The 17852-nt window shown below is 44.1% G+C and overlaps 1 protein-coding gene across 1 annotated transcript in view; it reads right to left on the reverse strand.

Moving 5' to 3' along the window:
• VXN (vexin) overlaps window positions 1-8467 on the reverse strand; it is a 28289-nt gene extending 19822 nt beyond the window's left edge. Inside the window, exons 1-2 of the mRNA XM_084775094.1 lie at window positions 8037-8467; window positions 2679-2734 (exon numbers count right to left, since the gene is read on the reverse strand). Of these exons, the coding sequence (XP_084631220.1) occupies window positions 2679-2734; window positions 8037-8103 (123 nt within the window). The 5' untranslated portion in view covers window positions 8104-8467. The remainder of the gene's footprint in view (window positions 1-2678; window positions 2735-8036) is intronic.
• Window positions 8468-17852: the final 9385 nt, after the last annotated feature.

Consider the following 17852-nt stretch of genomic DNA (forward strand, 5'->3'; position numbering starts at 1 on the left):
ACCTGCAGTAAAGTTTGCTAACTGCATTTCCTGTGAACAATCCTTGCAGCCTTCCTTAGGAAGGAGGTGTTTAACTCTCAGGGGCTAAAGCAAGGTCAGGATCTCATGACTCACAAGACTTTTCTTTCCTAACGGCGCTCCCAAAAGCGGCGTGTATCTTTATAAAAGATACACGAGTGACATAAAAGCAGGCAAAGGATATGAATGAAAAACACACAAGGAAAGATGTTGAGTGGTAAACAAATCTATGAAAGAAATAAAGAACTACATTAAAATGGAGGAAACACAAATCAAACAATAAGGGTTTCCACCTATCAGCCTGTGAACGTTTAACTATGGGAAGATCCTGCAGTATTGGGAATCATTCTGGGAAAATGACTTTGTAGGTTGTAGGACTTTGGTGATGACTACAAAAGGTTTCTAATCCTCCTAACTGATCTTTTCACATCTACAAATTTACACTCAAAGATGTATACTAAAAAATATGTAAGGACATAATATTTTCAAGAGCATTTTCTTAATAGAAAAAGTAGAGAAACGCATGTATTCATGACTTTGGATAATGAATCTAAAATCTCCAGATTTGACTTGGATAAATAATTCATGGTAATTCATACATTGGGATACTATTTTGCCATTATGGCATATATATATTATATATATATATAATATATATGTGTGTGTGTGTGTGTGTGTGTGTGTGTATCTCACATAGGAATAAGATATTTACATATTCATTGGCATGGAAAGATGTTCAAAATCTATTGTTGAATGAATAAAATCAATTTACAATAATAGTCCATTTTCAGACAATAAGCATAATTATCCTGTAATATATGAAATTTCTCACTTAAAAACATATGAATGGCTGGGTATGGTGACATACACCATTAATCTCAGCACTTGGAAGGAAGAGGTAGGTGGATTTTCCTCTCGCCAGCTTCTATTATGCTGGAATGCTTTACAGACCCACTCCTTCACGTGAGCACTTTCTTTTGAGCCACTTCTACGATACCCATGTGCATCAGCTTAAATGTTGCAAGTTCAAAGCCAGTCTGGTCTATATAGAGAGTTTCAGGCCAGCCAAAGCTACACAGTGAGACCCCCATCTCAATAAACAAAACCCAAATTTAAAAACAGAACAAAACAAAAACAGGGCAACATTTACCAAATGCTTAATACATGACAGTTTCTGAACCAGACACTTGCCACGTGTTAAGTCATTTGTTCGTCCTTGAGACACTTTTAACCCTATCTTGAAGCTAAGGAAGCAGAATTGCAGGGTGGTCAGGCAACTGACTCAAATAAAAAGAAGTTGATGGAGCCAGGACCTACACCCAGGCAACTGGACTGTAAAACCTCTGCCTCTTCTATTCTGTTCTACAGCTTCTCAGAATTCTGTGATACTACATTGAGTGTCCTTGCAGGGTTTGAGATTTTGTGATGGATACAGGCTGCCTTGGGAACTGAAGTGTCACAAAGCTGTAGGCAATGCTCTTATTATTGTTACTGCCTGGCTACTCTGCCCCGTTCAGGGTGATCAATGTGCTTGTGTTCTTAAAAAAAAAAAAAAAAAGTTTTTGGGAGCAACAAATCAATCCCCTTTAACTAAAGAAAAATGCATATTTTTTAAGACAGAAAAAGGTTTTTAAAAAATTACGATGCTTAAATGCATAATAGGGCTGTGTAAAAACCGTGATAGCAGCCACTCGATGCTTTCCTTCTGAAACACAGTGCAGATGTCCTGGTCACTCTGACATGACGAAGTGCACACACCAAGTGAGAGATGCTATCAAGTGAGAGATGCATCGCATCATTAGCTTCTAAGGTGTGCAAGCAGCTTTAAGGTCCTGCACTACAAGTACCAAAATACAATTTAAAAATGGAAGCCCACATTGATGCTACTGCAGGAAAAGGACAATGGAAGGGGAGGGAATCCTCTGAATTCTTCAGAATTCTTGGAATTACCAGACAAACCTGTAAACAAAAGCCATTTTCATTAAAAAAAAAAAAAGCTATTTCTACACTCCCAGCATTTTGGAGATTGAGACAAGAGCATTTCAAGTTTCAGGCCAGCCTGAGCTGCATGATGGGCTTGGGGACAGCCTGAGCTACACAAGGACTATCTCAAGCTAGCAAACAGCAACAAGATTAGTCTAAGCCTCAGTACACCCGTCACAATGTGTTTGACATCCAGGTATGCAGATGCCTGAGGGATGGAGAGGTGGGTGGATGGACGATCTGTTCTTATTCTTTTACCTGTTGATTCTACTAGGGGGCCTCTGTGACAAGGAACTGGCCTCTGTGACAAGGAGTTGCCTGAGGACCTCACTGCTACCTGAGATGGCGAGAAGACACAGTGCTATATGTAATGTTACAAATGCCTAGCTCAGGACGCTACATGCTGGTCATGAACGCTGTGAGCATGCAGAGTGAGGTCTCCTCTGCGCCTGGGGAAAATGAAAAAGCAAGGGAGTCTCTTGGGGACTGTTTGGGGTATGGTTGATATTTGCCAGTTATTTTGGCTCAGTGAACAAACCACCTCAGGAGACACTGAAAACACGCCCTGCTTTCTCACCCTTGAGGTCAGGAGAGGGGGAGGGGGTCAAGAAGCCACCATTATTTTCGTACTGAAATCAGTCAAAGAGGATCAAAACTAACTAAACACGTTTCCTTACATTCTTGGTCAAGAGATGTTGAGAACTTTTGACTCTTCTCCTGGATGGACTGGACACTGAAAGAGAGAAAGAAACGGTTTTAGAAAACGCCCACAAGGCTACAGTGCAGACCTAAGAGTGTTTGTTCCAGTTGTGGGACTCCTGGGGAGGGAGGGGGAACGGAGCAGGGCTCCACTGCAATTTTAAACATCACTTGGCTCTGCTACAGCATGATTTCCATAATATCATTCACAATAGCTAAAGGTTGCCGAGACCCGGTGCCGTTTAGACGACCAGCTAGACAAATGTGGTATACCCACACACCGGAACACCGCTCAGCCTTAAAAAAGCAGAGAGAGCATGAATGAACCTAGAACATGAGATGAGACACAAAGCAAGAACTGCTCCATGCGCTCAGGTCTGCCTATATGTGGTTTCTAGAGCAGTTGACTGCACAGAGAAGCAAAGTAGAATGATCATTTCCAGGGGCTGGGAGGCTGGGAGGCTGGGAGAGGGGGAGGCTGGGAGGCTGGGAGGCTGGGAGGCTGGGAGGCTGGGAGGCTGGGAGGCTGGGAGAGTGGGCCAGTATTGTCAATTGGCATAGTGTTTCAAGTTAGGCTAGTGAAAAAGTCAGAAGATTGACGGTGGTGTTCAGCACGCTGAGCATATGCGTCACTGATCTGTATACAGGGTGTGGTAAAACGGTAGTTTTTAATACGTGTGTGAGCATGTGCGTGTGCGTGCACGTATTTACCATATCTTAAAAATAACTTAGTAGCAAGAGTGTCTGCCTGCCATGCATGCAGTTTTGAGTTTGACCCCTGGTACATAAAACCTGGTGTGCTGGGTCACGCCTGTAATTTCGGAACATGGGAAGTAGACACAGGAGGAGGATCAGGAGTTCAAATCATCCTTGGCTGTAAAGTGAGTTCTAGGCAGGCTGGTCTAACAGAGGAAACCCTATCTTGGGGGTGGGGGTGGGACCTTAAGTAAGTCAATTAAAAAGGTACAGTGCTTTGCTGGGCCTATGTGTGCCTCGTACTGTTGTAATAGCCACCGTTCCCAGCTCTGGTAATTAGCTTTCTTCTTTTTCATTTCTATGAAGTTGAGTATTTGCAGTTCCTTACATCAGAAGAGCACACACACATCCTATCTTCAGTCATCTACCTTCTATATTGCTATGATGTAATGGGACCAAAATCCTACTATGTCTCCATCCCGATTAGAACTGAACAGATGTCTCCCTTTTTAAACTATTGTTATTATTGGTTTTTGTTTTGTTTTGTTTTTGAGACAGGGTTTCTCTTTGTAGCCTTGGTTGTCTTGGAACTCACTCTAGACAGACTGGTCTCAAACTCACAGAGATGCACCTGTCTCTGCCTCCCAAGTGCTGGGTTAAAGGCGTGCGCTGCCGCCGCCACCACCACCGCCCAACCTGAAGTGACTGCTTAACACTTTCTAATGAGTGAAGTAGGGGCGCCATCCCTGTTATCCATGGCAAAGCCCTTGCACCTGTGAAGGTTGGAGTTCAACATGCTGACAGACAACTGGGGACTCCAACTTCCTGCAGTTGGCTGTGGATCTGAAATTGACAGGTTGGGCGGTTTTCTTACTCTGTCAAAGCCTCACTTTCTTTATGTGTGAGACAGAGATAATAGTGGCACTTACGGAGGAGGGCTATGTCAAGGAGGAAACGAACCAGCCTTCACAAAGCCCTTGCGCAGATCCTGGCAAAGAGCGGAAGACCAGGAAATAGTGGGGTCCGTAGGACTTTTCTGTCAGACAAGGGCAGGAGGAAGATACAGGTCACGGTGAGGGCTACCTATGGAAGGCTATTGCTTCCGGTTCAGCCAGCGCTGGCTCCTGCTGTTCTCTGGCTCCCCACCTCTTCTCTGCAGTGCTTTCATTCTGGTGCAACTTGTGAGTGAAACATGGCTTTTATCTTCAGAAGTCACTGTGAGCTGTGTCTACAACACACATTTCCTGAAAGGTCTCTTTCCCTCTGGAAGAGGGCACACACAGCCTCAACGGTAGACTTGGCCTATGGTCTATATTTTAAAGATACATTAGAAATTCCGTAGTATCTTTTATTGCCAAACGTTACAAGGTAGTGAGATAGCTACAGTTGAACGGTGTAGCTATCAGTCTGATCCCAACACACATACATTGGAAAGAGTAGTAGACGGATAATGGCTCCAATTGAGCCTAAGGGTGATGGCCTGGCCACCTCTAAGTTGACATGCTTCATGGATCTCACGGCATTGCAAGTTTTCAGGGACACAACATTCACTCAGTTCATGTAAGAATGGTGGCCACACTGTGTGTGTATGTGTGCGTGTGGTGTGGTGTATGTACTTGTTAGGGTGTGTGCATGTGTACATGTTTAGGTGCATGTGCCATTAGCGTGTATGTATGTCTGTGTTGTGGAATATGTACTTTTTAGTGTATATTGTGTGGCATATGTATTTGTTAGTGTGTGTATGTACACATACACATGTATTTGTATATGTGTACATGTATGTGCCATGTAGTGTATGTACTAGTTAGTGTGTGTGTCATGGTATATGTATTTGTGTTTATGTTGTGTGTGTACTTATTTGTGTATGTGTGTGTAGGTGTGTATGGGGGTTGTGAGTGAGTGTAGGCCAGAGGCTGACACTGAATGATTTTCCTTCGTTGCTTTCTATATTATTATTATTATTATTATTATTATTATTATTATTATTATTATTATTATTAATTTTGAGACAGGCTTCCCATTGAACTCATCAGCTGATAGCTTATTAATTTGGCTAGACTGGCTGTCATTGAGCTTCAAGATTCACTGGTCTCTGACCTCCTCATGATGGGGTTATGGCCAGATGCCAGCCACTTGCTTCTTGCTTCTTGCTTCAGCCACTTGATTCTGGGCATCTAAGCTCAGCTCCTGTGTTTGTGAGGAAGGCACTTTACTTACCCAGCCCCCACATTCTTTATGAGGTAGGGTATTATTATGTAGCCCAGGCTGGCTTGGGACCCATGATTCTCCCACCCCAACCTCCCAAGTGCTGAGACCACAGATGTGCACCACACACCAGGTTTAGGGCTTTCACTTCTAACCACTAGGCTATCTGGGCTATATTGACTCTATTGCTGAGCCTGTTCTGGGGAGACAGATTGCTCCTTGGTGCCCGTGGCTCATGAATAGCCTCTGGGAAACGGCCCACTCAGGGGACTCAGACTTAGTTAGACAAAGTCAAGTCAACATGTGTTCTGCAGTTCTACAGGTGACCTGTGATAAGGGTTATTTGTTGCTTTCATATGCAGTGACTCAGAATCGTGCACCTCTTCCTCTCCATGGGAGCCCTCTGCTCCAGAGCTCTTGGAGGCTCCAGGGTGAAGCAAAGCATGGAAAGAGTTGTACACCACCCACTGTGGCCTCTACGAAAGCTGCAAACAATCCTTTTTAGAGAGTAACTCCTCAGCAGTGATGTGTCTGTGAAAACTTAGCTTAATGTACACCGATGAATAAAGCGAGCAAGAAAAGAACATAGGACCAAATTTATCTTTAAACATATTCACGGCCACACCTGCAGGATGAAAACATAAACCACTTTGTAGGTGACGTGTTTAATGGCATGTGATTGTGCCAGCTCCGTTACAGTTGTTCTACGTATCAATCCGTTTATTCTCCACGATGATACTGGAAGCTAAGTTCTGTTTATCTCTTTTACAGAGGTGGGAACTCATGCCCAGAGAAGTTAAGCAGCTGCTCCAAGGTCACACAGTACAGAAATGGCAGAAGTGTCAAACTACTTCGTCAAGGACTTTTTCCTCCCTTACTTTTAAAATGACAAGAAATAGACATACGTTGTTTTTGTTTCCTTTTGGGACAGTGTATTGCTCCAGCTAGCTAGCCTTGGACCCGAGATCCTCCAGCCCTAGCTTTCTTGGATTACAGTCAAGAGCTACCCTTCTTAGTGAAAATGGACATACTAATATTTTTGCTTCCCCAAGATTAACAGTGAGGCTCTAGGCTCCCTTTTCACCTTCTCTAACTCTCCAGGGCCACTGAGTTCACTGATTTTTATAACATATGGGCCTTTCTAGTCTTATTTTCATATTTTGCCCAAAAAAACTTATCCATAAACACCATGCAGAATTATTATAGTTCCAAGTATGCTGTCACGCACATATAAAATTTCAGCTTGCTTTTTCTCAACATCCATCTGCAGGTCTTGTGTGGCAGCTCAGTGGTACAGTACTTACTTTTCCTTGCATGGGCTCGTGGCTCACCACCCTTGCCCCCCACCCCCTACAAAAAAAAAAACTCCACAAAAACAACAGTAGAGATAAAATAAATGGGAAAGGTCATTTCTGCGCACACAGAACTACTTCATCCCTCTTCAGAAGGGCTGGCTCTCAGACTCTCCAGAGGGAATTTCAACTCCTACACATGGGCACGCTCCCAACGCCTCGCCTTTCCTCCCTCGCCCTATGTAAGAGATGTTGAGAACTCAATTTGTGTTCAGCTGTCTGCCTGTGTTCAGGCTGAGTCTCACCCTTTCCCCCTGAGCAAGGCCCGCCTTGTGACTGGCATGGGAATGGGAGGAAGAAGAGAATTGTTCGACTGTGGGCTCCCAGCATCAGCAAGCATCCAAACCATTTCAGGCGAGAGTCACAGCGAAGCCAGTGGTGTGGCGAGACAGGGGGCTGCAGGGACAGGACTGTGTCAGTGTAGAGGGCTCTGTATTGGGTCTCCAGCACCCCTCTCAAATGCGGTCTAACAGAGCCAGGGCTCTACGCCGATTGCCAGGACTCAGAGCTTATAAAGTCAAGGTTTTCACGTGCTACCTTTTGGTGGTACCAGGTGAGATAAGCCTGGGCTTCTATGGAGAAGTCAGCCTGGGGTCAAGGCCCAGTTTTAGTGCCGTTCTGGGTGTCTGGCCGGCTGAGAGGCATTCTCCTCCCAAGTCAGACTGAGTTGGCTTTGGAGCAGCTTATCCTCCTTTCAGAACCTGCTTTCTCACTGGAGACAATAAAATGCCTATCGGCTGCCCTGGACATTTTGTTTCCATCTCTGTCTCTTTAACAATCGCTTGCTGTCCCTGTCATTGAGCCTGCCGGGCTGTCCGGTTTTGAATTAAGGGGAACAGAAAGGCTATGCTGCCGTCGTCCCCGCCTTAATAGATCGCTCCCCTATGATTGATGTTTATCCTTGTGCCCCCCTCTTCAGAAAGGGGTGTGTGGGGGCGAATCAAATGCCATCCAAACGAGAAGCCAGCAGACCTCGGGACCCGAGGGTACCATCCACCAGTGTACATTAAAGATCCAACAGCACCCGGTCACCTCCCGCATAAGATGCCACAGTAGGGGACGCCAAGGGCGATTGTTACTCACCCTTCGAAGGAATCACCGTGGTGAAAACTTCAATATTCTCATCACTGCAGCTGTAGATCTGATGCATGGTGTCAGCCTCCTGCCCTGCAGGGTGTCCGAGAGCCGGTGGCCTCTCTCTGGAGCCCTAGTCCCAGGGTTTCTTAAGCCAGTCTGGCTCTGGGATCATTGTGCAGGTCCACAAAAGGCAGGCTGCCCGTGCCTCTCATGACAGTCTCACCGCAACATTTCCTAATCCCATCTGTCCTTTTTTTTTTTTTTTTTAAATGAATCCTATTATTGCAAACCTTTGATTGAACACGGAGCCTTCCGTCTCCCCGCAGCTAGGAGGTACTTAACATTTTTATTTTGCAGTGTCTGCTGCAGTGAATTTGGAAGTCTTTTGTGAAGTGACGAAGTGAAATCGCCTACTCGGTTAGCGCACAGCTTGGCTGGAGGATCTCACTGAGGAGGAAACGTCAGTTTTGCTATCAGTCATGCCCGGGTCTCATTCCAAAAAGGAAGGGCTTTTTTTTTCCCCCCCTCCAGGGGAACTGGATCTTCATTTGTCATGTGTTAACTCGGCCCCCTTTAAAGTTTCTATTTTAAACGAAAGGATTGTTTTTCCACCATGTATTTGCTTCAATCCACTATGACAACAAGGCTTAAATTGCAGGAGGTGAGCAGTTAGTGTATCTTTGCACAGCCCTACAGGTGTGGGCAGCCGTGCAACAGGCAGTGAACACACCCAAGAGCCCAATTATACAATAGTTACATTTTATTATCTTCTATATTTGAATGTATTTGTTACCTTATCTTTCTATGGTATATAGCCTATGGATATGTTATATTTCCCCCATATATTCTCTCCCTATGCATACCACAAACAAATGTCATGGTTGATATACATTTCATAAACATATGTAAGCCTATAATTTTATTCAATCCCAGTACCTTTTTTTTTTTAACTCTGCAACAGCTTTATTTCATAATACTGATGGGATATAATGATATTAACAACGACAACTGTCTATTAAATAGTTACAAACCAGGCAGCTAGCTATATGATGTTGTTGAGTATCAATAACTAACCAATGTCACTAGCTATTTATTATTTTACCAGGGTGTACTTGAGAAACTGAGGTATAAAAACTCTAGTTTTTCTGGTGATTAAAATAGCTAATTTGTGTCAAAAATAGGATTTAATCTCTAGATTAACTGAAAAGTTAATGTACTGATTGCTTAAATTCTGTCCGTCTGTCTGTCTTTCTGTCTCTGTCTTCCCCCCCCCCCCCCCCCCGCCCCACCTTGAGATGTGTGTGCTTCTCAAGCTATAGACCAGGTTGGCCCTGAATTCATAGCCTTCTCAGTGTAGAGATTACAGGTATGCACAACCACGCTTATTAAAGTTTATTAATGTATAAATGTATTTTATTAATGTATTTAATGTGTATGAGTGTTTTACCTGCGTAGAACAACAGATTCCCTGAACTGGAGTTACCAGATGGTTTTGAGTTGTCATGTGGGTGCTGGGTGTCAATCCCTGATCTTTTAGAAGAGCAATTGGTGCTCTTAACCACAGAACCATCTCTCCAGCTCCTTTGTGTTCTATTAATTAGTCTTAACTTGCCGTTCTTTGACTTTGGGTGACCCTAGCTCATCACAATTTAGACATGGAGTTGTGTCTGTGGATATTCCCATACTGGACAAATTTTTGCTCCCTAAGCAGTTTCCAGAACTTCAGCTCTTCCTGTGAGAATTGCACCTCTCATAGAGAGTGCCTGTGGGCAGCCATGTTTGCTCTATCTGGACTTACCTCTGTGGCCACATTTGATGGAGTAGTTACTTGCTGCCTCCTAAATCCTGAAATGGGGCTTTGGTCTGGGGCCAGAAGAAAGGTGTGAACTTCAATACCAGAGATATGATCTGGGTCTGTAAATCCCAATCCCAATGATAGAGGCTGGGGCAAAAGGATTATAGAGAGCTCTAGGCCAGAATGAGGTACATAACCAAACCTTGTCTCAAAGACAAAGGAAAACACAAGAAAAACTGGGATGGGGCCAGCAGGGTGATGCCAAGTGGAAAATGCTTGTTGTGCTTGGGACCTGAGTCCATTCCCCTGATGCTGCTCTGAAAGAAGAGAACTGACTCCCTGAGGTTGTCCTCTGGCCTCTAATATGCATGCATATAATCACACACACACACACACACACACACACACACACACACACCACCACCACCACCAGCAACTAATAATAGTAATGGCAGACCAGAAGGGGCCTGAGCCCTGAATGTAAATCCCAAGTGAAAGGTTTTAGTTGAGGTGTGCAAGTGATTACACCAAGACACACACTTGCACACACTCACTTGAGGGCTGGTGTAGGAGGCAGCTAGACATGAGGCAGTGTGTGTATATGTGTGTGTGTGTGTGTGTGTGTGTGTGTGTGTGTGTGTGTGTCGGGGATGAGGTTTGGGGTGGTTGAGGTAAAACATAAAAGAGCAGAGGTAAGATAGGAAGAAACTACTGCCCATTTCTTCTCCTGGCCTCAGTAAGGTACCCAGTCTTATGTGACAGCTTTCCTTTGATGTGAGCTTAGGGTTGCTTCAGTCACTATCAACCAAAAAGTTTACTGTTCTAAAGACTTGCTGGCATGTCTTGTGCATATATGTTATGGCCCTTTACCATGATTAGAGTTTCAGATTCTATCAAACTTAGAGGGGAATCTACTGTGATAGACTGAAAGACGCAGAATGACTGTAACTTAGAGGGGAGTCTACTGTGATAGACTGAAAGACGCAGAATGACTTTAACAAACTTGAATGGTTGACTGGAATCTGCGAGATGAAATTTAGCAAAAAGAATCAAACGTCTGGCCTCGTGTTTGTACAAATAGTTGATTCTGACTTGGCAGCAATTTATTAATAAGAAATCTGAACTTTTAATAAACGACCAGCTTAATAAGCAACAGGGTTAAAGCACAGGCAATGAAGTACACAGATAAAGACCCGAGGACCCATCATTAGTTAAAATTAAGAACTTGAGGCTGGAGAGATTGCTCAGTGGTTAGCGACTGAGAGTGTTTCCTGCTCTTGCACAGGACTAGAGTTCGGCTACCAGCCCACATCAGGTGCTTCCCAGCTGCCTGTAACTCTAGCTCCAGGGGACCTGATGTCTTCTTTTGACCTCTGAAGGCATCTGCATGCATATATGCATACATACATATGCACACACACACATAAAATTAATCTTTAAGAAATAAAGAACTCTTAGGGGGGCAGAATTATACAGGATCCAAGAAAACTGGATTAGGTTTTATCCAAGAAAAGCCAAACTTAATCGATTAGAATATATTGTGTTATAGCTAATTAGTGAGCCTGAAATATATAGCTAAATGGGCTGATATAGAAAAACATACTCGGAAAGCACACTAAAAACAAAAACAAAAACAAAACCCACTCTTTTCCTTGTTTGAAATATTTTTAACTAATAAAGGTAACGTGTGACTGCTATATTAAATTCAAACAGTGCAGACGGGTCTACTGAAAAGTCAAAACCTGCTTCCTGTGACATGGTTTCACTTCCTAATAATGTTCTCTGTGTATAGTGGTGGGCATATCCTCATATTTTTATGTTTATTTATGAGTCTATACTATGAATTTTTAAAAAAACAGAAATTAAGTTATACTACATGCAAAAATGTCAACATAGACAACTCCCATTCTTTGAGTAGAAGACCTAGGAACTCTAAGAATTTATGCATCCCCTTTCCATGGCTTATTTCTTTTAAAAAATTAAGAACAGTGCTGCGATGGGTTAGGGAGATGGCTCAGTTGTTAACGTTCTTGCTGTACAACCACAAAGACCCAAGTTTGATCCCCCGTGTTCGTATAGAAACCCAGCAGTGGCAAAGACCTGATCCTGCCAGCCAGTCTAGCCTCATTGGGCAAGAGGGAGAGCCTGTCCCGAAGGAAGCAGGTGGCATTGCAGAAGCTGATGCCAGAGGTTGTCTACTGGCTTGCACAGGTATCCACATGCACATACACACTTTCATTAAAAAGGAAACGATTACACTTGTGTATGCATCTTTATAGATGCCCCTTTTTGGCCTCTGTGCTTAGAGCCCAGAATCTTGATCATATTAGGCAGTTAGAATCTTCCTGAGCTTGGTATTCTACAGTCCTTGGAGAGGTGAATGGCTGAGCCATTCTAGAAACACAAAGTGCATAATCAATATAAACGGTAAGTGTACATCACACCTATGAGTATTAGTGTCAACTGCTGCCCAGGATGAAGCTACTTATAGTTAGACCCACTCTGGCCTGAGTAACGTTCTCTTTCCTTACTTAGGCCTGGGAATCAGCACTGAGGTTGCCTACTTGATTACACAGGGGTGCTCATTTACTGACTTTTTTTTTTTAAATCTCTGTAGTCAAGGGCAGTCATATCAGGGGAAGATGTTTTTTCCTTCACGTTTGGCAAGATGCTTGCTACCTATTGGGGAATGGGAGACACTGTGTGGTGTAGTCTCCACTGACCTCTCTTTAACCCAAGAGCTCCACAGATCTAGCTCACCCACCCAAAGTGCTATGAGAAACCTTCTCTGATGAAACTTCATTTAGGATGAACCCTAGGCTGGGCTGAGCCTGGAGCACTTCCTAAAACCCAGATTCTGGTTCCAATGGCCTAAGGTGAGTGGGTGCTGGTCTCAGGGCACATCTTAGAATCACCTAAGGAGATATTTGTTTGTTTGTTGAGGCAGAGTCTAGTTGGCCTGGAACTCACTGGATAGACCAGGTAACCTTCACACTCACAGAAACCTACCTGCCTCTGCTTCCTGAAGGCTGACTGAAGGTGTGCACCCCAGCACACCCAGCATTACAACAGTTCGGAACCCAAGTGCACTAAAATTGAGAGGACCTCAGATGTTCTTCCTAACTGCGGTATTTAAAAACCAATTATAAAGAGACATATGCAAAAATAAATCCAATTAGCTATGACCAAGGGATATCTTTAAAAACATTCTGGCCACTGAAATATGCTAGGGTTAAGAGGCCTGGATGTGCCACAGTGGTTTTCAAATTCTCCCCACACGGAAACAGCAACATCTCTGGGGACCTTGTTAGACATGCAAATATCTCAGGTCCTTCCTGTCTGCCAAGCAGAAACTCTGATTTGGGTGGAGGCTAATGGTCTGCTTGAATAAGCTCTGCAGGGGACACTCTTCCTTTCAAAGTCTGAAAGCCTCTGGTACCACAGAGGGAAGCACAGCATTGCTGGCAGAGCCCTTCTCCAAGATTTGGCTCTGTGGTCCAACAGTCTCTGGCTGGAAGTACCTTTTGGCACATTTCCAGGTGCCTGGAAACCTTTCTTTATATATATATATATATATATATATATATATATATATATATATATATATATATATATATATAAATTTATTCATATTACATTTCAATTGTTATCCCATCCCTTGTATCCTCCCATTCCTCCCTCCCTCCTGTTTCCCCTTACTCCTTTCCCCTATTACTGTGACTGAGGGGGACCTCATCACCCTGTATATGCTCATAGGGTATCCTGCTATCCTTTCTTGGTAGCCTGCTATCCTTCCTCTGAGTGCCACCCATCCAGGGGACATGGTCAAATATGAGGCACCAGAGTTCTTGTGAAAGTCAGACCCCACTCTCCACTCAGCTGTGGAGAATGTCCTGTCCATTGGCTAGATCTGGGTAGGGGTTCGAAGTTTACTGCACGTATTGTCCTTGGCTGGTGCCATAGTTTGTGCCGGACCCCTCGGCCCAGATTCACCCATTATAATGTTCTTCTTGTAGGTTTCTAGGACCCTCTGGATCCTTCTATTTCCCCATTCTCCCATGCTTCTCTCACCTAGAGTCCTAGTAGGATGTCTTTCCCTCTGTCCCACCTTTCTGATACCAAAGTTCTGCAGGGATATGTGGCTTTAGAAGCAGAGGGTGCTGACTCTGTGGCTGAGCAGGGATGGCAGCTCTCGGCCTGAAAGGTGGCCTGACTGTTACTGCCTGGCTTGGCCTGGATCTACTTATCTACTTATCTCATGCAGGCATGGTGATATGCTGGGGACCAGACCCACCATTGCAGAGAGGGAGAGAGAGAGAGAGAAAGAGGAGAGAGAGAGAGAGAGAGAGAGAGAGAGAGAGAGAGAGAGAGAGAGAGAGAGAGAGAGAGAGAGAGTGCCAGCCTGAGGAGTTGGGTGAGTCACGTCGGTGCTATGGGGCCCTCAGAAGCTTCTGCATGTGATGTTGACTGGCTAACTTTGTGAAACTTGAAATGCATTTATAATGCTAGCAGGTGCGATATTGTCTGCTCAGTTCCTCTGCAAGAAAGAGAAATGGTTCCAGGCTTTGACTTAGGCAAAGTGATGCTCTTTTGGGTGTGAAGAAGACATGACCACACACAGCAGGAGCTTGCAGAGCAGCATGGTCAGACAAAGGATACTCAGCCCAATTTCACTTTACAAGGAATTAACAAATTGGGTTTTTAAAAATCATGAATATGCCCCCCCAACATTGCATAGGACATCTACACTCAAAATTATTTACTGTCTGCTGAAACTTAAATTTTACTAGTTATTTTAAAAATTATTCTTGAACAATTTCATAAAAGCATGTGTGATGTATCTTGTTTACAGCCAACCCTGTTCCTCCCTCCCACTCCTCCATTTCCCCTCCCACTTTCATGTCCTGTTCTATTCTTTTACTTTATATACTGTAGAGCCCTCTGTGTCCAGCCACTGATGTCTGCATGCCCATAGGTGTATATGGATAGTCACTGGGCATGGGCAACCTACCGGTGCCACATATCCCCCTAAGAGCTCCCCTTTGCCAGTTGCTCTTTAGATAAGGGTGGTGGATCCCCCTCTCCCACCCATGCTAGGGTGTTTGACTGGCTTGACCTTGTGACCCAAAGCTGCTGTGAGTTGATGTCATATCCCGAGGACAGCGTTCCTTCCCAATTCTGGCTCTTTCTTTCTGCCCCATTTCCTGCAATGTTCCCCGAGCCTTGAGGAGCAGGGAGAAGAGTTGATATTGATGTCCAATTTAGGACAATAGCTGTCTCAATAGCCATCCACCCTCAGCACTTTCACCAGAGTCTCTTTATTGACATCTGTTGCCCATGGCAAAAGGAAGCTCCTCTGATCACGGCTGAGCCCAGCACTTATCTGGAAAACCAAAGACAAATATTTAGAAGACAGTTTGGTAACATTCAAAAAACAGACAATAGTAGCATCTCTTCTGGGCCTGTGCATTCTCCAGCTATGGGCTTCTGACCAAGTTTACAGTACCAGGCATGGGTTTCTTCTAGCGGAGAAGTTCAAAATTGCTACGCTAGGTAGGTAAGCCAGTTAAAGCGGGTGCTCTGCTTGCTGTCTTCTCTCTGACTTTTTAAAAAGAATGGATTATTGCTGCAATTATTTCTATTCTTTTGAGATGGTCCTTCACTGTGTTGCCTAGGCTGCTCTCAAACTCCTGAACTCGGGTGATCTTTCTGCTTCAGCCTCCTAAGGAGCTGGGACGACAGCTGTACATCACGTTGCCTGCTGAAAGGAGCACGAATGCTACCGTAGTGTCCAGGCTGTCCTGCAGTAGACAGACCTTCACAGCCACGCCTCACCACTTTGTAAGGATAGTTGCTTTCAATTTGTTTTTTGCTTTTTTTTTCATTGAAATAAGACTTGTGTAACTTAAAGAGACCATTTTGATGTATGTATTTGATGGAAATTAGCACATCACAATATTGTGCTACTCTCTGCTACCTAATTCCAAAACATTATATCATGTGTGATGGTACATTTTCATTGTCAGCTTGACTAGGCTTGGAGTCATCTAGGAGACATGCTTCTGGGGTATGTGTGAGGATGGTTGCAGAGAAGTGTAACTCAGGAGGGAAGATCTGTCTTGAGTGTGGGTAGCATTCCCCGCCCTCACCCTCCCCACCCCACCCCCGGAAGAGGGTCCTAGATTGAATAAAAAGGAAAAGGAGGAAACCAACCAAGCATCAGCTTTTGCATCTTCCTGCTTTCACCAATAGCGACCAGCACCTCATTCTCCCGCTGAATGCCTTCTCCACTATGAAGGACCGTGTCCGCTCAGACCGTAAGCCAAACTCTTCCTCCCTTAAGTTGTTTATTGTCAAGTATTTTGATACAACTGTAAGTAATACATCACCTGAAAAGGAAACCTTACACTCACATAAAACTATCACTGCCCCTTCCTCACCACGGCCTCTAGCAAGCACAAGTCTGCATTCTGTTCTTAAGGCTTTACTTCCTGGGGTACCTGGAATAATACAAATGGATCTACTTGTGTCTAGCTTCTTTTACATAGCATAATATTGTGAAATTCCTTCATGTTTCTCTCATTCATACTTTTCAACAAATATTTACTGAAGATGTACTATGCATCAGGCCCTGGGGATGACATGATGGAAGTTTGTGGATCTTACGTGCTGTTGAGTGAGACAAATGATAAGATAAGCAATATGTGAGGCATATTAGATAGTGACGCATAGAAAAAGAGAAAGAAAATACAGCGAACAGAGAATATGAAGGGTTGGAGTGAGATATTGACATTTTTAAACAGAGGCCAAGAGAAAACTTTATTTAAAAAGTGACCTTGGGTTGGGGAGATGGCTCAGTGGGTAACAGTGCATGCCATACAAGCATGAGAAATGGAGTTTGAATCCCTAGCACCGAATAAAAACCAGGCATGACAGCGCGTGCCTCTAGCATCAGCATTGGAGGCAGACACAGGTGGATTCTGGGAACACATTGGTTAGCCAGTACAGCAGGGTTGATGAACTTCATTCAGGTTCAGTGAGAGACTCTGTCTCAAGGGAGTAAGGTGGGGATCAATACAGGAAGATACTGGATATCCTTCATTGGTTTTCATATGCCTGTGCATGAGCACAGACACGCACCTGAACACACATGCACACACATACCCCTCTCTTTCTTTCACACATGCACACATGCACATGTGCACACACACTCACACACACACACACACACACACACACACACACACACACTTCTATCAGCTCTAAAACAAGTGATCTTGAGGCAGAATGATCGCTTAATTGCCCAGCTCAAGAACCTCTGTTCAGTGACATCTGTCAAAGGCAGAGGACTCTTTTGGCTGTTGTCCTCGTGAGCAACTGACAGAACCCTGGAGGAGGACTTCCCAGCTCCAGAATGACAAAATGTACATTTCTGTTTTTGAAAACATCCAGGCTATGGGATTCCGTGACAACAAATGCCCCTTGGTAGAAAGGCAAGAATTGCCTTGGTTTGGAGCTTAGGGTTTCCTAAAGATGAATGGACTTCACCTTTGAGGATCATGCCTCATTGTTAAATTCTGAGACCACACATGAACAGCGATCACTCTTGAAATAAAATGCTCCATGAGTCTGCCAACTTAAAAACTTCCCAATAGCCCACAAAGTTCCCAACCATCTCTAAGAGGTGGAAGTACAACTGCTGAAGAGATGGCTCAGAGGTTAAGGGCACTGACTCCAGAGGTCCTGAGTTCAATTCCCAGCATCCACATGGTGGCTCACAACCATCTGTAATGTGATCTGATGCCCTCTTCTGGTCTGCAGGTGTACGTGCTAGAAGAGCACTGTATACATATTAATAACTAAATAAATCTTTGAAAAAAAAAAGACTATCTGTTCAGTGTATCTTGGCATATATATATATATCAAAAAATAAGAGCCAAAAATAAAACAAGCAAAAAATTGCCTTAACAAACAGCTCAAGTGAAAGAGGGAAGGAACATCTGGGGAAGAGCATCTACTTGGGAGGG

The sequence above is a fragment of the Acomys minous genome (assembly GCF_964271855.1).
Source record: "Acomys minous genome assembly, chromosome: 1".
Lineage (NCBI taxonomy): Eukaryota > Metazoa > Chordata > Mammalia > Rodentia > Muridae > Acomys > Acomys minous.